This window comes from Geotrypetes seraphini, chromosome 19 (assembly GCF_902459505.1).
Source record: "Geotrypetes seraphini chromosome 19, aGeoSer1.1, whole genome shotgun sequence".
Classification (NCBI taxonomy): domain Eukaryota; kingdom Metazoa; phylum Chordata; class Amphibia; order Gymnophiona; family Dermophiidae; genus Geotrypetes; species Geotrypetes seraphini.
Window position 1 is genome coordinate 14,400,284 of NC_047102.1, and position 17,929 is coordinate 14,418,212.

Below are 17,929 nucleotides of genomic sequence, written 5' to 3' on the forward strand. Positions count from 1 at the left end.
TAATATCTTTTTAGCTGCCAATTATAGAATCTGGCCCTAAGGGCCCCTTTTTACAAAGCCTCAGTAGCAATTCTCTCACAACAAATCCACCAAAACCCATAGAACTTGAATGGGGTTTGGTGCATTTGACGCACCAGTACTCGCTACTGTGGCTTTGTAAAAAGCAGCCCTAATGAAGGTAACATTTTCCAAAGAATGAGAAGTTCAAGAACAAATCAGGATAAAGAGAAGGGTAGGGGGGTGCTGAAAAGGAAAATGAGATACTTTATCATTGAGAAGGTTGTGGACACCTAGCACAGATTTCAAAGTAACTAAAAATTATGGCATAATCCAAGTAAGTATGGGATAGCACCAGAGGACCTAGGTCAGGGATCTCAAAATCCCTCCTTGAGGGCCGCAATCCAGTCGGGTGTTCAGGATTTCCCCAATGAATATGCACGAGATCTATGTGCATGCACTGCTTTCAATGCATATTCATTGGGGAAATCCTGAAAACCCAACTGGAATACGGCTCTCGAGGACCGGAGTTCCCTACCCCTAGTCTACAGCATTGGCAGATCTCTTTCAATAGACACAAAAAAGTTTTTTTAAAATCTTTATCAAGTTTATTTAATCTTTGATATACCATTTATCAAAAACATATCTAAACCAGGGGTCTCAAAGTCCCTCCTTGAGGGCCGCAATCCAGTCGGGTTTTCAGGATTTCCCCCATGAATATGCATGAGATCTATGTGCACGCACTGCTTTCAATGCATATTCATTGGGGAAATCCTGAAAACCCGACTGGATTACGGACCTCAAGGAGGGACTTTTGAGATCCCTGACCTAGGTGCAGGGAAGGAGATGGACAAGAGACCGCAGATGATGTAGTAGACATAAGAGAAGCTCACACTTATTTCCCCACCGGTTAGAGGATGTAAATTTAAAAGACATCGTCAACATCTTTTCTCACATCAGGCAGCATTATGGGGTAAAGATCTGGAACAATTGCTTATGCCTACTACTTATGGGGAATTTAGGAAACACCTAAAAACATCTCTGTTCCTGAAGTATTTAGGCAACTGACCTGTACAATCTTATTCCACAATAACTGATCTCTGGAGCTGTTAATCACTAGCTTTTAACTTTGTTAATTCTATTAAATTTGTAGCATCTTTTAATCATTGTAAACCACATAGAACTTCACGGTACTGCGGTATATAAACTGTTATTATTAATAGTAGTAGCTGTGACATTATTGTAAGAAAGTGAAATCAGGCCAGATAGTTCTTTTCCGATGACATCCTTGTCTAAGAGTGTCATATCTGCCTCATCACCAGGTCAGCAGATGCTACTCCATAATACTTTAATGGTATTTTTTTTGGGGGGGGGAGGGGTAGGGCTTTTCGTTCAAAGGCTGCTCAAGCAAGTTTTACAAACATATAAACTAAAATTTGGATCTTTATAGTGCCTTTTATTAAAAAAGGATGCCAGTGTATTTTACAATTCAATGTGTCAGAAATATATGTGCAGCCACTTCTGGGATGATGGCCTTATACTTCTTTTCTGGAGCCTGAATTGCATTCTAAGGGAGACCAGGGTAAAGAAAAACAGTTCAGCAAACTGAGGCACTGAAAAATCTCAATTTATACAATTTATCCTTGATCCTGCACTCGGTGGTGAGGAGAATTAAGAATTGGCATCACTGCAGTTTTGGTGAATCACGATCCAATGGTCTAATCATTAGACCATATTTTAAGCAATGGGAACCAGGAATACAGAGAAAAAGAGGCAGCAGTACTGGAATCTTCTCGCCTCTTCTAGAGAGCTCCAGCCGGTGCTGAAAGACCTGCTTACGATGTTGGGAGCTTTTTGTGACCCCCGGCAGCTCAGCAGGTTCTTGCAGTCAGGAGGATAAGAGTTAATACTGTCCAGAGCAACTGCTGCTCTGAACCGCTGATAAAATTTAAGCACTAGTGCAGACGGCCTTTCCTTTATATTTTACAGGATTTGTTCTGTTTCTGGTCTAGCAAAAAAGTTTCCTGACCCCAGAGGTTCAGGCTAACAGGAACTGCAAATTGGTGAGCAGAACCCGGCTGCCATGTGTTACTGTCACCACAGAGGTGGCAGGGTTAAGTTTGAAGGTGCTGGCATCTCCTTTTTTGTAACGGTCCCTAAAGACATAGATGCATCCATTGCAACTAGCAATTTTCCAAGGGGAAGGAACTGAGCTCCAAGCCTGAGGAAGGCAAAGTCTAGTAAAACTATCTAACAAAGGATTGTAACAAAGCAAGGAGTCTCCCTCAGCCACAATAAACACCAGATCCTTGTGCACTGCAGCATGCATGTGCCCAGCAAGTGGCAGTAGATATGGCTTCACATGGCACTTCTCTGTGGCAGTGTCAAACGACTGGATGAGGCGAGAAGGTTTGGTGAAAAAGTCTAGATCATTTTCCTCGCCGCCCATCAGGTAAATCACACCGTTCAGGGCAACCCCAGCAGCCCCGGAGATTGCGACTTCTAACGGACTGCTCTCCATCCAGACATTGTCCTGCACCCGATAATAAATGATAGCATTGGAAAGTGTATCCTGCAGTGTTTTGCCACCCAGCGAATAGATGGCATCTTTGCTGGGCACGGACACAAGCGTGTGCTGCAAGCGATCTCGAGGTAGAGGAGCACAGCGCTCCCAGTCCATTGTCTCCATATTACATTTCCACATGCGCCGTGGGATGGAGCCTCCTACCACGTACAGGTCACCTCCATGCTTGCATGCTGCTGTAATCTGATGGCACAAGCTGTTCTGGCCGCACACGGTAATGGAATCATCCTCGGCACAGTGCAGAGAGACAGCGATAGAGTGTGTGCGTGACTCCTCCTTACCAATCAAATAGATGTGAACATTTTCACCAATTTCCTGTTCAGTAAAACAGAAAAAGTGTATTAAGTTACTGAAGGTTAGTGTAACACAGGAGCTTATTTAGGGCTCCTTTTACTGAGCAGCATTAATGGATTTAGCATGCACTAACTGCTAAGATGTCCACTATATTCCTTTGGGATTCTTAGCATTTAGCATTCACTAATCTTTAGCACACCTTAGATAAAAAGGAGCACTTATTTATTTATTCTTTTAATATCAGAAGAGGAACAAAAGGTACTTATTCTAAAAAAGTTTGTGGCAGGCACAGTACTTCTGGCCTGTGCTCCATCTTCAATGGATCATGTTTTGGTCATGAGCACTGGCTTGATTGGGTCAAGCTTTGGGTCCAGAGTGTTTGTTGGTTTACCTTCAAGCTTGATGTCAGTGTCTCAGAAAATCTTTCCCTTTCTTCCTTGTTGAAATTGATCCAGGTTTCTATGGCAACAGTTGGATTCTGGGAACAGGGAACCCCATCTGAGCAAAATTCAGACAGATTACACACCAAGCAAAAAACATTTAGGCACTGGGATATGTAATCTTTGTTAAAAGAGATTAGATTCTTACCTTGCTAATATATCTTCTAGTAGATAGGTGTGTCATTCTAGACAGTAGGATATTCTCCTCATGCATGCAAACCGTGCAGAAGGAATTCATTCCAGGTTTTCAACTCCTCCTTCTCCAGAGGGCTCTGCTGCCCCCTTCAGTTTGTACCAAAGCAGGCAATGGCTCTATATAGGAATATATAAGAAGGAGGGGGTACGAGGAGACTCTCCAATCTACAAATATGTTCTGCTTTGAAAGTATAACAAACATGTTAAACATTTTAATTGAACAATCGAAACAAAGATAACTATACCAATCAGAAATCTTTTATGGAGTGCAAACATTCTCCCAATGTATTAAAGCAATAGATAATTCTTTATACCCTTGAGGTCTGACTAGAGAATGACAAGGGGACAAATTTTTCCCCATGGAACTCATTTTCCTGTCCCTGCCCCATGCCTGCAAGCTCCATCCTCATCTGCACAAATCTCAAACACCTTAAAATCATAAGTGTTCGAGGCTTGTGTGGTTAAGGCAGAGCTTGCAGGCATGGGGGCAGGGACAGGGATAGCGACAAAACTCACGGGGAAATTGAGTTCCTGCGAGGACAGGGGCAAATTTGTCCCTGTGTCATTCTCTAGGTCTGGCTGCCATCCAAATCTCAGTTTTGACTCAAACTTCCTGATTGAAAGAGTAGGCAGTCAGAGTAAATAACTGACAGGGCAGGGTTCCAGAATGACATACCTGCAGGCTGAAATAGAATAATATGAGACTTTGTTCATGATTCTGATGTCGTAGAGAGCATCGGCTAAATAATCCAACCCTGCTAACAAGCTGGATGGAAAGACTTGTCCTCTGCCAGGGTAAGCCCATGCATCTTGATATGACATGAGCATGCCACAAAAGAGGGTGCTGCAATTGCTTTGATCCCTAAGACCAAAACTAACTGCCTTTTTAGTACCACATCCACTCTGCAATCCTGCATATCCTTTAATACTACGCCTCCCTCGCTTGGTAGGGACGTGCGCTTAGTTACCTGAGCAACCAAGGAATCCACCTTAGGCTAAGCAAACATCTATCGACACTCCAGTGCCATAGGATACAGCCGTCATTGGCTTGGCTACCTTTAAAGAGCCCTCAGGAGCTTCACAGTACTAAAACGCTCATATCAGGATGCCAAGGAAAAGACATAGGCTGCGCTCTCACTCTGCTCAGGATAGAACATTAAGTGGAAGGAGACAGCTGGAAGTCTAACTGCAACTTCCGCAGGGAGTCAGTAATAAGCTCTAATAGCACCAAAGGCTTGAATAGCCGGCATAGTGTAGGATCCTTCCCTTGGTCGAGGGTCACCACTGCTTCCTGTCTTGCTCCTGTTTGCAACCCTATGTCTCCCAGCAGGGAAGTCTGTGACAGCGAGAGCATATAAGGGGGTGCTGAAAGATTCTCAAACCAGCCACAAAGGGAATGACGTGAAGCCATGAAACTTACAAGTTATTCCACATATTTATCCCTAATTCAACACACTTGGTACATCGTATCTGAAGTTTCTTAACCCTTCCCAAAAAATACTCCGATGTCTAGTTACTGAAATACTGCTCCACTGCTGCAATATCCTCTGAATCACTTTAAAATTGTTGTCCTTTCAAACTCTTTTTAAGGTTTGGAAACAGAAAATAGTCAGATGGAGCAAGATCTGGCGAGTAGGGTGGACGGTCTATGCACTGAAACCCCAACTGCGCCAAAACATTCATCATTTTGCCAGCCTCGTGAGCAGATGAATTGTCTTGCAAAAAGAGAACTCCTTTCTACAGCCTCCCTCTCCTTTTTTCTTTCAACGCCACCTTTAATCAGCACAGCAAGTTACAGTAGTATTCTACATTAACTGTTTGGCCCCTTGAAAGATAGTCATTACAACACCTTCCTGATCCCAAAACACTGTGGCCATGACCTTTTCTGCTGAATTTTGGGTCTTGATTTTCCGAGGCTTTGGAGAACCTGAGTGCCGCCATTGCGCAGACTGTTGTTTTGTCTCAGGATCATAGTGGTGTAACCATATTTCATCAACAGTAACTAGTCGTTCCAAAAGGTTGGCACCAGCTCGCCGAAAATGCTGCAAAATAAACTTGGAAGTGTCCACTCAATGTCATATCTCATCAGTATTCAAACACTTGGGCACCCACTTGGCTGACAGCTTCTGCATACCCAGCTGTTCATAGATTATACACCCAACACGTTTCCTAGTGTCTCAGCAATTGTTTTAGCTGATATTCACCGATCAGCCAAAATCGGGTCAAGGACGTGGTCAACAATTTTGGGAGTTGACACCTTTTGAGGCCTCTCAGACCTGCACAAATACCAATAATAAAGAAATATAGTGAGAAGATCAGGACACCTTCCGGCTTGCGTGCACAAGGAAAAACTGAAAGGGGCAGCAGAGCCCTCTGGAGAAAGAAGAGTTGAAAACCTGGAGAGGATTCCTTCTGCATTGCTCGCGAGCATGGGGAGAATACCCTGCTGTCCAGAATGACACACCTATTGCACTAGAAAAGTAGTTTCAGTAAAGTATCCATCCATTCTGTACACCCACTTTGTAAATTAAGATTGCTATGTGCACCCTTTAAGACTACACTTTGACTATCTAAATGTGCATTCTCAGTTCTGGATTTTATTTCTTAGCTGCTGAAAGTAAGGACTTGGTATCAAAGCACAAACTGTTTCAGAAGCAAAATACAGAACCAGGAATGTGCCTAACACCCTAAATCACAATCTAAACTATATTCCAACTTGTGTCACACATTATGAAGAAACCATCTATTTCAGATGTTGTATTTCACTCTGCCTGTAAGTTAGATTTAAAATGCTGCTACAGCAAACCTGTAATAATATCGGTCAGCAAACGCAAGGGTAGGTTCAGGAATTCCTCTGTGTCCTGCAGTTGAGACAAGTGGGTTTTAGCACAGTGCTTTGCTGCTGTGTACAGTGGGACATCACTGTGCTGATCTGCCAGCCACATGATCTGCAGACAGTTCTTCACTTGCACAGTGCGGGCTAAGAACCTTGAGCATTCCTCGAAAAGAGAGGACAACTGGTACATGTCCGCCATTTCATAGGTTTCCTGCAGTTCTTCCACCCGCAGCTTTACAGTTCCATGGTAAATATAGTCAAGCAGCAACTGAAAAACTGTTTCGCTGACGTCCTGGAGCTCAATGACCCGGTTATGAGCTTCTTTGAGATTGGATGTAAACATTGAGCGAAAGAAACAGCTCTGAGCAGACAGTACAAGCCGATGCAGCTGGAACTCTTTTCCATCTACACATATAGTAACATCAGCAAAAAGCTGATCCTCCAGACACAACTTCATGATGCTCTGAGCCACACGGTTGCAATGCGAACGGTCTGTGAATGTGTAATTCACAAAATAGTTTTCATCACTTGAGCCACTGAGATGCTGTGCCCCAGTTTCTTCAGTGGATTCCATCTTTGTGTACGAATGTAGATTACAAAGGTCTAAGAGAAAGAAAATAAGTCAAATCAACCCAACTTCTTAATTCACAGAGACATCATGAAAAGCAGCTTTGTCCCTCACCAGTCCTCAGCTTTCAAATCCCATTAGATTTCTTTATGGTAATAGTCTTAACACTCACAAGAACAAGATATTTGATGTTTTGGTATCAGAGCCCTTGTTTGTGGAACCAGCTTCCAAAAGATGTGAGGAAAGAATTAAATTTTACCCCAAAAAATTGACTGGGAGGGGGAATTGTTCAAAATGAAGTAGTATGATTGCTATACATGAAAGGAGGTTTTAAGTTTAAGGTATTTTCTTTTATTAATGCTTATTGAAATTGTCCTCTGAGGGTGCCTCTAAAGCAAGACATAGTTAGTCAATCAATGCGCCAGTGAATGGTCCAGACTAGAGAAAAGACTCAGGATGACAGAACATAAATGAATTTAACGGACAATCATAATGCAAAAGTGCTCTGGAGTACAGGTCTATGAAAAGAACAACTAAAGCAGCTTTTCTTCCACTATGAAAACCTACTGTAAAATAATACTTAAGAGTCACATGAAAATAGCAGATTCAGTCTTGGTGCATCAACTACCATTTTAGAGGTTTTCACAGTGGAAGCAATGTTGCTTTAAAAAACAGGGCTTAATTCAGCAAGTCTAACTTCCCCACTAACCCAGACTGCGAGGTTTTCAGAATATCCACAATGAATCTGCATACAGTAAAGGTGGTCCATGGAAATTTATCTCATACATATTCATTGTGGGTATCTTGGAAATCTGACTGGCTGCTGTGTGTCCCAAAGACTTGGCTGAGAACAACTGCTCTATCATTATATAAGGAACAAGAACAAAGCCTTTCATTCATAGTAGCCATCATAGGGTCAAAGGCCCACAGACACAAAGAGAAAAAACCCCACTAGTACTGTATATTCAGGGATTAATCTGTAGACAAAAAGGAAGTGGCACTGTGGACTGGAGGGACAGGTAGGCCAGGATCTGGAGCAACAGAAGGGGGAATGCATTAAGGACCAAAGAGACTGCTCTCTGTTGTACTCCAGGGGCTCACCCTCCTCCTCCTCCCTGCAGGCTGCTTGACAAGAAGAGGCTGGGAGCCAACACCCTTGCTGCTCTGGAGTGTGAAAACAAGTAGTAGAACTGCATTCCTGGTCCTTCCCCCCCCAAAAAAAAAATGCAATTCCAGGTGAGCCATAATAGTGTGACCATATGGCTCCAGAAAAAAGGGGAGGGATTGAGACATCCGGGTTTTACTTCCATTGAAAGCCATGGCAGTAAGGCGAACAGATTGAGACATCTTGGTTGCTTTCAATGGAAGTAAAACCCGGATGTCTCAATCCGTCCCCTTTTTTTCTGGAGCCATACGGTCACATTACCCTCCATAACAATTATCTTCTTTAAAAAAAAAAAAAAAAAAAAAAAGCAATACTTCTTATTTTAATCGCAGAATTTAGTGCTCTTCCGGATACAAGTTCAACCGGCAAGTTTTTACGTCCATAAAACGGTGTCACGACGGGTTGGTTAAGCTTTAGCTCTACATACAGTGAAAAAAAAAAAGAAAATAAATATCGGGCAGCGTGCTCACAATAAAAAAAAAATGAGCAAGACCGTTGGGGGGGGCTCGAGGACCCTTTTTTTTTTTTTAACTCTTGCTTGCTTTCTACCCAGTTAAAATGCTTTAGTAGGCCTTGGCAGGTCACCTCCTCTCCTCCGCACCTGGGGCTGCTTTCGAAGAGACCCAGCGAGTAAATGGCAGCCAAAGGTGACTAGAGAAACGCTCACTCTGGGATCTCCCTGGAGGCCCAGCCGATCCGACTCCCCTTCCTTACCCTAGTCCCACATAAGGAAGGGGGGGGGAGGCGGCACAGGGAAGATGAATGGTTTATTTTAGAATCGTCTCAACCCCCCCCCCCCCCCCCCCCCCCCCAGGGAAGAGATCAGGCTTCAAACGAACCCAATCAGCCCCGGCTTGCGGTCCCTCTCCGCCCTTCCCTTCAAAAGGTGCGCGAGTCTCTCTCCCGCCTGGAACCGGCGCGCCCTCCTCGCCAGCAGACGCCCGGAACCTTCTGCCGCCGACCGCGGGAGCGGGGGGGAACGGAATGGCGACTGCACCGCTTCACTTCCGCTCGCGGCGCCCTTGCCCGCAAGGTTTTGGACTCGGCTACTTCCGGTGGCGATGGCTGCTTGCTTGAGGGCTCTGGGCCGCTGTGCGGGGAGAGGTAAAGGGAGGAAGGGGGGGGGGGGGGAGAAGAACTCTACTATTATGAATTATTTCTAAAGTGCTACCGGACGTACACAGCGCTGTTTAGAGCGAAACAATCCCTGCTCGAAGGAGCTTACAATCTGAACGGATGCTATGGCTACAGTTAGAGACCATAAGAATTGCCATCTCCGGATCAGACCCTGGGTCCATCAAGTCCGGTGATCCGCACACCCGGAGGCCCCGCCAGGTGTACCCTGGCGTAGTTTTAGTCCCCATATCACCGTATGCTTCTCAAGGGAGATGTGCATCTAATTCACCCTTTCTATGTTTCTATAACCATAAGGCTCTATGACATCATAATGCAGGTGTAAAGAGCCTTAGCCTATAGGGAGAAGACATGCAAATATTAAGACCATAAGAATTGCCATCTCCGGATCAGACCCTCGGTCCATCAAGTCCGGTGATCCGCACACGCGGAGGCCCTGCCAGGTGTACCCTGGCATAGTTTTAATCTCAAGGGAGATGTGCATCTAATTTACCCTTACCCGTATCACTCTATGCCACTCTTAAGGAGACATCCCTAACTAGCTGACATCTTTAGCCAAGAAGATCTAGCTACAAGCTCAAGCTAAGTATTAGCTGATAAATGCAGAGTAAATAGAGTGGAAGTTATAATATTAAGCTCTAGTTAAGAGAAAGTAAATATAGACCCAGTGACGAGCTGACACGTAAAGCTCAGAACTATGAGAAGTTTGAGTTCTGAGTGGTGCCGCTGAGGATCTGAGAAGACTTAATAAAGGTTGCTAATGTAGCTGGAAGAAATTTCATTCTGGCTTTAATTGTGACTCTTAAGGAGATGTGCATCTAGTTTACTCTTAAATCCTAGAACGGTGGATTCTGCAATTACTTCCTCTGGGAGAGCATTCCAGGTGCGTGAAGCAGAACTTCCTGATATTCATCCTGGACCTGTCCCCCCTCAGCTTCAGTCTATGTCCTCTTGTCCATGTCACACTGGACATTGTAAATACATTAACTGCTTTCCCTGCTCCATTTTGTCGACACCTTGGAGGGGCCTAATGCCCTGATTAGCCCAGGCACCTAAGGCCTCTCCCATAGGAGGGGCTTTAAGCACCTGGACCAACCGGAGTCTTAGGCCTCCTTCCCAGTGCATTCTGGGATACATTGGGAGTGGCCTAAGACTCTGATTGGTGTGGTATATAGGATGCCCATGTTCGATTCTCAAAAGCCGCTGAGGCGGATGCTGAGACCAGGCATCCTATACAGAATCAGGCCCTATGTGTATATTATGCTTTGTGTTTGCTCCTTATAACTTTGGAATGGCAGATCCTCAGATGGGCATCAGGCTTTTCAAAGATTCAGTGTGATTTGAGAGGGAGAAAAGTTGACATTTTCGGAAATGATTTTGATTATTTCCTAAAAGAGCAGTCCATGGGCCATTATTGAGATGGCTTGGGAAAATCCACTGCTTATGCTTAGGATAAGCAGCATAAAATCTATTTTACTCCTTGGGATCTTGCCAGGTACCTGTCACCTGGGTTGGCTACTGTTGGAAACAAGGGCTTGATGGACCTTTGGTCTGTCCCAGTATGACAATTCTTATGCTCTCATTTTTTTGTGTCTCCCTTACCAGGGATGATGGGTAGACAATGTTTATAATTTTCCTAAAGAATTGCAAAGGCAATTTGAGCCAAGGCTATCTAAGATATCATACTTGTCTATTTGTACTGTTACCATCTTTCAACTTTCATACTTGTTTTGTCTTAACTAACTTCTGCTTTTTCTTAATTGACTCTTCTTTCCACTCATCATTTCTTTAATCCTTTACTATTGTTATTTTTCTCCTTTCCCTGCCAAAAGAGCATTATTTTGTGTTTGGTTGAGGAATTAATATATATCTGGCTGCATATTTCATTGTACGAACTAAAACTTTTTTTTTTTTTAAATTTCAGCTGCTGTCCAGCGTCCTGCATTCTTGTTGCAATCCAGGTTTGAGGGAACCACAACAGAAACCAAGCGTACGTTCTAGATGGTTTTCTAAGACTATGGGCTCCTTTTACTAAACGGCACTAAAGGTTTTTAGCAGGGGCCAACGTGGTAAATGCTCTGACACTCATGGAATTCCTATGAGCGTCGGAGCATTTATCTCGCTGGCCTGCGCTAAAAACCTCTAGCGCCATTTAGTAAAACCCAGTGTATATGACAAAGCAATATAAATTTTGTCAGACAGATGAATTGCATTTAATTAGAAAAGGATCATATCCAATCCAATCTTTCAGTTTATATACCGGATCATTCTCCAGACAGCATGCCAGGAAAGAGGATTAGTGGTTAAACAAGTAAGAAAGAGGGGATAACCAAGATGAGATGGGGCTCCTTTTACTACCCTGCCGTAAGCAATAGCATGTGGTTACCGCAACTCAAATAGACTTACTATGGGATATGCCGTGTTCTAGAAATGGGCGATGAATGCCAAGATTTTAGCAGGCATAAATCCTGGTGCCTATTTTAGTCAAAGGAATTGGCACTGCGTGCTGTTCTATAAAGGGTGCTGATGCCAGAGCACCCTTCATAGAATAGCACTGAATTCTGATTTTTTTTCTAACCCCCAATTTGAGTGCCATTTACTGAATCTAGTCCTTTATGTTTTTGTATTTTTTAAATATTGTGCATAGTAGTTGAAGGATTTATCTGCCGACTCCACAGCCCTGGGTCCTGGCAATCTAAGACAAAATTCAATTAAAATGTGATCAGATCAAATAACTGGTTGCCATGTTTGATGTATTTGATTAAAATCAATTTACTTTGTATTAAAAGCTATAAAATCAATTGTATGACCCTTCTCATCTTTAGGAGAAATATAGTCCAAAGATATATCTAATACAGTCAAAAATTGAACAAATTGATAAGTAGTGGTGTTAGAGGAACATCCCCATGCAAATTCAGATCACCTAAAATGACTAATTTAGGAAACAAATTGTTTAATGTTATATAATTTCCAACAGCTTTTGCTGAATTAACTAGGAGTCTATAAATTAAAATAAATCCAATTGGACCTGAAAAAGTAGAGTCAATTGGTTGACAAACCATAAATTTGAGACTTGGCAAAATAGCACTGTCTATTAAATTGAAAGAAATAAAAATAGTTTTTATGTACTAAGACTTATCCTCCCCCCTATTTTATCCATTCTAGAGCAATTAATAATTTTGTAGCCCAGGGACAAAGATCTAGAATTAAAGGGCACTTAAATCTGGAAACTAGGTTTCACCAATAAAGGCCAGTCCCACTTTGGAATCTCTAATTAAATTCTGCTTCTTTTCTTTGCAGCCACCGTTTGTGTGCAGGATGTGGCAACACAGAAGCAGCTCTCTGCTTTTGGAGAGTATGTGGCTGAGATTCTGCCTAAGTATGTGCAGCAGGTTCAGGTAGGTGGTGGTAGCAGTCTTGCTTAGTACAGTCAGCAACTGAATGTTAGATGTCTATGTCTGTGTATCACGGTGAAACAGGAGATACCACCTTCCCAAAAGTAGAAAGACAAAATAGTGAAGGCGACCAAAGGTGCTCAGTTACTTTATTGCTTCAATCAAGACTCAACACGACCATACCTTGGAATAATGTTATAAAGCATGTTCCATGCACAGGCATTCCTAGGACTGTAGTTCAGACAGAACTGGGGTAAATTTGAGATATATGTATGTATTTTATTATATATGTACACATAGAAACATGAATGCAGATAAAGGCCAAATGGCCCATCCAGTCTGCCCATCCACAGTAACCATTATCTCTTCCTCTCTCTGAGAGATCCCACTTGCCTATCCCAGGCTTTGGGGAATTTACTGCTTATTCCTAGAATAAGCAGCATAAAATCTGTTTACTCTTTGGGATTTTGCCAACTACTTGTGACCCGGGTTGGCAACTTCTGAAACAGGATACTGGTCTTGATGGATCTTCAGTCTGTCCTATTATGATAATTCTTATGTTCATAAGATGGACATAAACATCTGTTTATATTTGATTCCTTTTCCCAGCGGGAAATATAATTTCATACAATTTCCAAACTGTATCTGCTTAGTAAAGATAGTAAAGACACAAGCCTGGACATATATGATTTAATTCTATAAATGGCGCTAAAAAGTATGCATGGAAAATTGGGCCTGCGCCCAATTTCCACTTGCAATTTAATTGAAAAGAAGTCAGTTATTGCTGATAATTGATTTACACATATATGACTTGATATCTGCAATTTAGAGCTGCTGTTTTTGGACCAAGCCAGTTTTTTCCCTGCTCTGTATTTCTGGCCTTTTTTATGCTTAGAGTGTTCCTTTTTTGATCCATTTCTTCTTTGTGGTAGGTAACGTGCTTTAATGAGTTGGAGATTATGATCCACCCAGATGGGATAATTCCAGTTCTGACGTTCCTTCGTGATCACACCAATGCTCAATTCAAATCACTGGCTGACCTGACTGCGGTTGATATACCAAGCCGACTTAACCGTTTTGAGGTAATGGAGTCTACTCTGATAGAATTTAAAAATAAAAAATGAGGGGTGGGGATGGCCTGTAAACCAGGGCTTGATAAATCCCAGGTACCAGGTCACTATAGTGACTAGAAATTTCCATCTGGCACTTGAAATTTCAGTGTCCCCTCTTTTTCTTTCCTGTTTATTTTTGGGGAAGGGGCACAGCTACTGCTGTGGGAGAAGGAACTTCTTTTTCTCTGCACTGTGTGACTGAGTGCAGGAGTTCCTGCACTACATGGCTCAGATTCACACTGAATTATGCAGTGCAGTGAAAAGAGAACTCCTCACACGCAGCCACATATAGGAAGATGATAATCAATGACCTTAAGGAGTTGCTGAGGGAAGGGGAGAGGGGAAAAGGCTTACTTTCTTTCAGGGGAAAGGACTAGTGAGTGAGAGAAGATATGGTTCAAGCATTTTTTTTGGTGTCCGCTTCAGAAAATTAATGGTACTTTTTGGTGTCTTTTCTGTAGATTATTTATAATCTCCTGTCTTTGCGCTTTAACTCTCGTATCCGTGTCAAGACCTATACAGATGAGCTGACCCCTATTGATTCTTCCTTCCCAGTCCACAAAGCTGCAAACTGGTATGAGAGGGAGGTAAGCCTTCTATCGGTGTTTCCCTATCAGGTGGGGGAAAAACGTTTTTCTGTTGCTGGTACCATACTTTATAGCAGTGGTCTCAAACTTGCGGCCCGGGAGCCACATGCGGTTCGCCAGGTACTATTTTGAGGCCCACGGTATATTTATCATAATCACAAAAGTAAAATAAAACAGTTTCTTGATCATACGTCTCTTTAGCTATAAATTACAATATTATTATTAAGACTTAGCCAAAAGGAAAGACTTATAAACTATAGTTTTACTTCATGCAAAATTGTCATTTCTATAATAAGACATTATCTATTTTTTCTGAGGCCCTCCAAGTACCTACAAATATTGTGGCCCTGGAAAGGGTTTGAGTTTGAGACCATTGCTTTACAGTATGGGCTTTGTTGTGGTCATCTTGAACGTGCTCACATTAAGTCACCAATGAACGCTTGATTCCTGTAACAATGACTGCTCTCTTTGGCGGTCCTACCCTGTGTGCATGATTTTCCCCATAATAGGGATGGCCCATAAATTGTGGCGTGTTCTGGAGAAATTAACGGAGTTCACTTTTAAGATCCGCTTTTTGTGGTGTGATCCTCTCTCTTAAAGTAACTACAGAAAAGAAGGAGAGTGTATTGATTGCATTTCTTGAACAAGTTCAACCCCAATCAGTTTACAGGAATTTTACCTCCTGACCTTGCAGGCAAATCTGCTTCAGAGTGAACAGTGTCTTTCTCCTCAACAAGATGCTGAGTAGCCATTATTATAGGCTATTAGCATACATGCCATTATAAAAATAGACATTAAAATAAAGAATAGACATTAGAGTTACGCAGTCTTAAGAGGTGTAGGGTTTGCTAAAGGGGAAGGACCCTTGAAACAACTCAGATGTGAAACGTGTCAGAAGAAGTCCCTGCTAACATTTAGGACAGGTTGTTCACCCTCTCCCAGGTAGAGAGGACGAGAGGGCACTCGCTAAAGTTAAAAGGGGATCGATTCCATACAAACGTAATGAAGTTCTTCACCCAGAGAGTAGTAGAAATCTGGAACGCTCTTCCGGAGGCTGTTATAAGGGAAAACACCTTCCAGGGATTTAAGACAAAGTTAGACAAGTTCCTGCTGAACCAAAACGTATGCAGGTAACGCTAGACTCAGTTAGGGCACTGCTGTTTGACCTAGGGGCCGCTGCGGGAGCGCACTGCTGGACACGATGGATCACTGGTCTGACCCAGCAGAGTCAATTCTTATGTATATGTATACAGTATATAAAACACATGTGAAAAACATATATTTTATCTATAAAAAAATTTAAGAAAAGACACTAAAATAAGTGAAACCAGCATCATTAATACGAGACCGATGAAGATGGTGTAGTGTGCTAACTTGTGTGGCAAACTCGCACCAAGGGTGTACCGCTGAGGTCTAAAACGGTGTGAAAACTACTCTTAAAAACATCTAGTGGACGTTGCATTTGAATATACAACATTAGGTTGATGCTTCAGGTTCAACAAAGTTATACAGAAGTACGCCAACTACGAGTACATTGTGTATGATAAGAATAGATACACTCCCTGCTTAATTTGGATGTCTAAATGGTTGTAGAATTGCCCCCTTTGTGTTCTGCTGTGTGGGTTCTTTGGGATATGATTCTGCATCCCTCTTCTGTGGATCCTCTTGGTGTCCATAATCTCCACGGGATCCCTTTCCTGCCTTAGCTGAAAGTATTTAGTGGGATTTTAATCTGGCGCAGTAGTTGCTTTAGTTCAAACACCAGTACTTAAATGAATACAGTGTTCCCCCCCCCCCCCCCGCAAATTCACAGTTCACGAATCATGGACTCAGTAACTTGCGGAATGCTCCTACCGCCTCTTCCTGTACTAAAGTCAGGCTACACCAATCAGGAACTGCGTGTCAAAGCAGCTCCTGATTGGTGTAGCCTGACTTTAGTAACAGGAAGAGGGTCAGAGCATACCAGGTATGATTTAGTGCACCCGCCTGCACCCCAGCCCCTCTCCTGCCTCTTGATGGACAGTCGGAGCATACCAGGTATGATTTAGTGCACCCGCCTGCACCCCAGCCCCTCTCCTGCCTCTTGATGGACAGTCGGAGCATACCAGGTATGATTTAGTGCACCCGCCTGCACCCCAGCCCCTCTCCTGCCTCTTGATGGACAGTCGGAGCATACCAGGTATGATTTACTGTACCGCCAGCGCCCCAGCTGCCCTCTCCTGCCTCTTGACATACTCAAAAGCGCATTTGCGTTTTTTTGAAATTCATGGGTGTTCCTGGAACGGAACCCCCTCAAATTTTTGGGGGAGTACTGTACATATATTCAGTTGTTATAAATTCAAACAACTTTATCATTGTCTCATCCTGCACTTGTTTTAATAACACAAGCCCTAACATTCAAAAGCTAGTCACAGATGTATTGGGTTATATAGACAGACCGCCGCTTGTTTTTTGGGGCCTTATTTCTACATGTGCATGTGATGTAACAAGTTAGCTGTGTTACTTACCTCATTAAACTTTAAATTAGCTAAGAACAAAGACAAATCGGATGTGCTGGTGGCTGAATCAGAGCTTCATGCAGGTTACAAAAGAGTCATTTTATTTCTTAGCCAATGATCTGGCAGCCAGAATGTGTCATGGATTTGCATTTTTCATTGTGTCTCCTGAATGTGCCAGGGCAAGTTGCAAGTTGATTCTTGTGTTCTGGTTTACTTTTGTCCTCTATTTCAGGTCTGGGACATGTATGGTGTGTTTTTTGCAAACCACCCTGACCTAAGACGAATTCTTACTGATTATGGATTTGAAGGACATCCCTTTCGTAAGGATTTCCCACTGTCTGGCTACGTTGAGGTGTGTGCAGTTTTTCAGCGCTGAGGAGGAAATGGGAAAAGCGGGTGGCTGGGAGAATGGGTCTTTTTTTTAATTTTTTTTTTTTTTAAGAACCATTTATTAAATTAAGTTGATTTTCTTTTTATGTTTGTGGGTTTAGGATGGAACCTGGAAAATGTGAATAGGTTTTGAACTGTAACCCCCTAAAATAAGTTTTATTGTCTTGCCCAGCTAGGGAAGCTTCTGAAGTAGATAGCCATGTTAGAAGCTGTTTTTGTTTTTTTAATTCTTTATTGATTTTTAAACTTTCATCAAGTGTACAGAAATTCATAATAAACACTATTAATTTGACCACTTGAACAACTTATCATTATATCCTATAGATAGAAATATAACCCTCCCCCCACCCTCCCTCAAAGCCCAAAATATGTTTGAAAATATGTCGGTTGCAGACATGAGCTATTTAACCTTCTTTCAGGTGCGCTACGATGATGAGGTGAAGCGTGTGGTAGCAGAGCCTGTGGAGCTCTCTCAGGAATTCCGCAAGTTTGACCTAAGCAGCCCCTGGGAAACATTTCCAGCTCACCGAGAACAGCCTGAAAGCCTGAAACTTCAGGAAGGAGACAAAAAACCAGAAGCAAAATAGGTGCAAGAAGGTCGAGAACTCTGTGTTGTGCAAGATTCCGTCTGTAAACTTTACCTGAATATTTATGTAAATAAATTCAAATAGAGACAATTAGTTAACATGCTTGTGTTCTCTTTTAATATAATTGTGAAGCAGTTTACCAACAAA

The 17,929-nt window shown here is 42.6% G+C and overlaps 2 protein-coding genes across 9 annotated transcripts; one reads left to right on the top strand and one right to left on the bottom strand.

Annotated features, from left to right (window-relative positions):
* Nucleotides 1–1,432: 1,432 nt before the first annotated feature.
* KBTBD4 (kelch repeat and BTB domain containing 4) lies at nt 1,433–9,045 on the bottom strand. 6 transcript variants are annotated; one of them, XM_033928168.1, is made up of 4 exons: nt 8,919–9,045; nt 6,317–6,949; nt 3,267–3,373; nt 1,433–2,896 (listed from the first exon to the last, which is right to left on the bottom strand). In XM_033928168.1, exons 2-4 carry the CDS (start codon nt 6,918–6,920, stop codon nt 2,036–2,038), a joined length of 1,572 nt encoding a protein of 523 aa, XP_033784059.1. In that variant the 5' UTR covers nt 6,921–6,949; nt 8,919–9,045; the 3' UTR covers nt 1,433–2,035. The 6 variants fall into 6 exon arrangements, with proteins under 6 accessions (XP_033784059.1, XP_033784057.1, XP_033784056.1 ...); XM_033928166.1 differs by lacking the exon at nt 8,919–9,045 and adding an exon at nt 8,681–8,879; XM_033928165.1 differs by lacking the exon at nt 8,919–9,045 and adding an exon at nt 8,665–8,879.
* NDUFS3 (NADH:ubiquinone oxidoreductase core subunit S3) lies at nt 8,670–17,875 on the top strand. Of its 3 annotated transcripts, none has more exons than XM_033928175.1 (7): nt 8,670–8,726; nt 11,138–11,203; nt 12,514–12,611; nt 13,541–13,690; nt 14,182–14,307; nt 17,038–17,157; nt 17,615–17,875. In XM_033928175.1, the coding sequence occupies exons 1-7, from the start codon at nt 8,714–8,716 to the stop codon at nt 17,780–17,782; spliced, it is 741 nt and encodes a 246-aa protein (XP_033784066.1). In that variant the 5' UTR covers nt 8,670–8,713; the 3' UTR covers nt 17,783–17,875. The 3 variants fall into 3 exon arrangements, with proteins under 3 accessions (XP_033784066.1, XP_033784065.1, XP_033784064.1); XM_033928174.1 differs by lacking the exon at nt 8,670–8,726 and adding an exon at nt 8,996–9,183; XM_033928173.1 differs by lacking the exon at nt 8,670–8,726 and adding an exon at nt 10,493–10,708.
* Nucleotides 17,876–17,929: the final 54 nt, after the last annotated feature.

Coding starts and splice junctions, on each gene's coding strand:
- KBTBD4 (XM_033928168.1), bottom strand. CDS start 6,920: ATGGAATCCACTGAAGAAACTGGGGCACAGCATCTCAGTGGCTCAAGT. Junction 3,374..6,316: donor GCTGACCGATATTATTACAG/GTTTGCTGTAGC, acceptor AATTTTGCTCAG/ATGGGGTTCCCTGTTCCCAG. Junction 2,897..3,266: donor CACTGACATCAAGCTTGAAG/GTAAACCAACAA, acceptor TTTACTGAACAG/GAAATTGGTGAAAATGTTCA.
- NDUFS3 (XM_033928173.1), top strand. CDS start 10,633: ATGGCTTGGGAAAATCCACTGCTTATGCTTAGGATAAGCAGCATAAAA. Junction 10,709..11,137: donor ACTCCTTGGGATCTTGCCAG/GTACCTGTCACC, acceptor TTTAAATTTCAG/CTGCTGTCCAGCGTCCTGCA. Junction 13,691..14,181: donor GCCGACTTAACCGTTTTGAG/GTAATGGAGTCT, acceptor TCTTTTCTGTAG/ATTATTTATAATCTCCTGTC.